At 43.1% G+C, this 3,886-nt stretch overlaps 1 protein-coding gene across 7 annotated transcripts in view; it reads right to left on the bottom strand.

Annotated features, from left to right (window-relative positions):
• LOC139405494 (diacylglycerol kinase eta-like) overlaps positions 1–3,635 on the bottom strand; it is a 116,307-nt gene extending 112,672 nt beyond the window's left edge. For 5 of the 7 annotated variants that reach the window (XM_071147852.1, XM_071147853.1, XM_071147854.1 and 2 more), the window contains exon 1: positions 1,961–2,339. In XM_071147852.1, the coding sequence (XP_071003953.1) occupies positions 1,961–2,320 (360 nt within the window). In that variant the 5' untranslated portion in view covers positions 2,321–2,339. Of the gene's footprint in view, positions 1–1,960; positions 2,356–3,504 lie in introns of those variants that run through there. The other 2 variants (XM_071147855.1, XM_071147858.1) reach the window with 2 other exon arrangements.
• Positions 3,636–3,886: the final 251 nt, after the last annotated feature.

Genomic DNA, 3,886 nt, shown 5'->3' with positions numbered 1-3,886 from the left:
GTACAATGTCTTTTGGCCTACCAGGGTCTTCCTCAGGCAGCGTTGCCATGGCGCCAGTCAATCAGGGGACAGGGATGTGGTGGTTGTCCTGGGCAACCAGATAGATGGCGGGTGAAAGAGGGGCAGAATGTCCTCAGACAGACAGTGATTCAGGCGGTGACCAAACACACACACCACACACACACACACACAGGTTGAGCAAACAACCAGAGTTGGAACAACACACAGAGCCAGCGTGCTGCTCCATTAATACCCTTCTGCACAAACACACACACACACACACACACACAGACACACACACACACACACACACACACACACACACACACACACACACACACACACACACACACACATACACGCACACACACACACACCACACACACACATACACACACACACACACACACACACACACACCATCTTCTGCCCCGGGAACACATGCAGGTAGACAGATATATACTTCTGCATTCAGATACAGGTCACTCATCCCATCTCTCTCTTCTGCCCATATCTGACGATTTCTCTAGCTATTTTAAAGTTTCAAACAACATTACACACATCATCTTTACTTAACTTTGCTTATTACAATACACCACAACTACAATGTAACAATTACACGACTATAACACAACTAACTACATCAACAGTGTTTATACAGTAGCTTTATCAACACGGAGTGGTACCGCAGGTCAAATGAAAAGTAGCTAGCTATCTGATATACTGTAGATACAACAGTCTTCTGACGACTTCTAATATAAATGTAGCCTTATGATTACAGAACAGAATATAGACAGATCATACATCTCTGTCATACAAACATATTTTAATTTCTATCTGCAATATGTTGTGAATTGAATAAGCGCCATGCAGCGCTATAGGTAAATGTACTACACCGGAGTTATTGCCAGGCCAATACAGTGAAGATAACCGTGCACATCGTGTGTAGTATTTATTGAGGCATAAGGTTTCGGTACTGTACACACAGTAGCCCTCAATTATCGAAACTAACGTGCACAATTTCACGCTCTTTTCTACAATCGTTTGGTAAGTGAGAGACAATGTCTCTTCAACGATTCTACTTGAGCCTCTTACACTCCTGTGACAAGATGTTAGCCTACTTCAGGAATGTGTTCTACTGTCAGGTAAGCTAATGACCACACATAACCCTATCTGCCTATAACCCTATCTGTAAGTTGCTCTGGATAAGAACGTCTGAAAAAGGACTTCAATGTAAATGTGAATAACAAAGCCCTGTGCTCCAGCCCAGTGTCCCATGTCTAAATATAAACCGTTACTTTAATAATCAAGGCAGGGTGGAGTGGACATGTTTTCTGATGGGAGAAGAGAGACTCATGTATAGTGTGTCTGTGTAAAGTGAACCATGACCGCTAAGGTGTCTGTCAGTCTGTCAGGTTTAAGGAACTCCACCATCCTCTATGCTTTAGCTTAGTTTTGGTTATCATACAGTTTCAGTTTCAGTTGTTTCACGGAAAAAGTTCAACTTAATACACTGAAAACAAATCTCCATAATTTGAAAGTAAAAGTGTACTAAGTTAGGCTATAATAGGCATGCTAGGCTATAATAGCGCTCCAACTGTCTCAAAACAAAACGGCTACCTGTAGATCAAACAACAATGCGGGATGCTTTCCACAGCTCACAATGCTTTCCACAGTTTATTTTCGATAGATGTTCTATTCTATTCTATTCTATGGTCAAATGTTGCATAAAATGACCGAATATGTGACATTCAGAATCATGCGTGCTGGTTGTCAAAGTCAAACTGTGTTATTAGTTGATATTGCCTTTCATGAAAGTAACATGGACTAGGCTACCCGTACAACACCACAAGAAAGACGCACGATAGCGCACACTACAACATAATGTAGCCTATGCCTCCAAAACATGAATCAAGTCGAGACTGGCAACAGACATATAAACAGACGTGTCTTTTCTTACCTTGCTTCTGAGCTGTCCGGAGGTCGACACTTTCCGAATGAGTTTCTGCGGGCCTTCTTGTTCTCCCTCGCTGTCTGACGACTCATCCACGGCCCCGGAGCCCCCGACAGCCCCCACCACATGGGCATGGATCCCTGCTGTTGATTGGCCTTTCTCCGGCTCCTGTTGGGAGAAAGGATAAGACCAGTCGGAGTTAGTCTTCCCCCGGTCAGCCGCTCCCTTCCTCTCCGGGATGCGAGAGCTGGACAGCGGTTGAAAAGCGGCTTTCCTCGCCGTCATCTCCTCCCGCTTCTCAAACCTATAACTGGCGCTATAAGAACCAAGATCTATCCAAGAACATACGTCCGCGGCTGAGCTCATGGGGATGTAGCATGTCTCGGTGCTGTGGGGTTTACTAGGGTAAAGCTTGCTTCAGGATGTGTTTATGGTTCCAGCCTACATGCTCAGATCAGACTGAGGCTAAAGACCGCCTAGGCTCAGTAGGCTGCCCTCCTTACACACAGCTACAGACGCACCACCAGCCAACAACCAGTGGACATCGCCATGGAAGGCCCTAGTGGCCGCAACAGAAGCAGTCCAGCGGGTAGCCTACTGTAACTGTAACCGATTGAAAAGCCCACTCAAAAATATGAGCAAATGGAACAGCCAAACTACTCGGACAATGTAACTATATATTTTAGCCTATAGGCAGGAACACAGTGATATATAAATAGCCTATTTTCCAAATTGTGGCTAAGTATAATGACATGGATGTTCTATTAAGTCTAAAACGGCATGTGCGATAAAGAAAACAATATTTCCAACACCAACACAGCACTATTTCACGTTTATAAATAGGCTTATATACATATTGTCAACCACTATCGAGTCTGAAGCAAAGATGATACAGAGTAGCCTTTACGGGGGTGGGAGGGTATTTCTTTGAAACTGGAAAATGTAACCTACGGGTTACATTGCAATGGTTTTGCGATTGTAGAGAAACCATCCCATTGCTCAGGCTAAATGACACTGGATACTTTGCGACAATGTAACAAGAGAAGCCATGCATAGTCTCACGAAATGTGTGACTTAAAAACAAAATACATAGAAAAGGCTATTCATATCGAAAGAGTCTGATTTATTATTAAATCGTATATAATGCTGTATCTTTATAAGGCTACATGGGTTAAATGTGAACATACAATTAACCACTTGAATAGCAACTTCACACATAGACAGCTAACTAGCCGAATGAGATACATGTCCGTGTTTCTAAAGATGAACTTTGTTAATCATCAATCTGACTGTTCTGTGTTTTTTTTGTTTTTTTTTTACAGCAAATTACAATTGGGGTTGATCTTCCGAAAATCAAAGGCATTCAGTTCTCCCCAAAAATGACTGATCGGAATGGTGACGAGAAAATATTTAGAAATTATTCTAAAGTGGGATAAAAACGTCAATCTTTTTCTATTTTTCTTTTTAGTCTCCTAACCAAAATGAAATATCTATATCCCACTATCATATTTCACTAGAAATCCTTAGTTCTTTTTAAATAAACTACCGACCAGTTCCTCCCACGCAGGGCTGCGAGTAAAACGGTAGACGTCTTCCATAGTCCCGCTCAGTCCGCTCCCGGAAACCAGTCTAGGAATAGGCTAAGATTCTGTCTGGTAGGTTAGCCTACCGTAAAACTGGTTTGAGGTCCGGAATCAGGGCTATAATTCCGTGTTGCCTACTACTCCACTCGACCATCTCTCCAATCATCTTTCTGCCTTTTCCCTCGCCATTCGTTCAAGGGCTGAGCCTCGTCGCCACGTGATAAATGTCAAACCGGTACAGTATATGGCACCAGGGAGCTCCTAAGGGAGTACGGAGGGAGAATTCAGCTGGTGTTAATGCTCATGACCCCATATGATTCGAATAGGCCTACACTGCCTTAATCACATT

Source organism: Oncorhynchus clarkii, chromosome 3 (genome assembly GCF_045791955.1).
Source record: "Oncorhynchus clarkii lewisi isolate Uvic-CL-2024 chromosome 3, UVic_Ocla_1.0, whole genome shotgun sequence".
Lineage (NCBI taxonomy): Eukaryota > Metazoa > Chordata > Actinopteri > Salmoniformes > Salmonidae > Oncorhynchus > Oncorhynchus clarkii.
The sequence above is the reverse complement of the archived record's forward strand: the minus strand, read 5'-3'. Positions and strand labels throughout refer to the sequence as shown.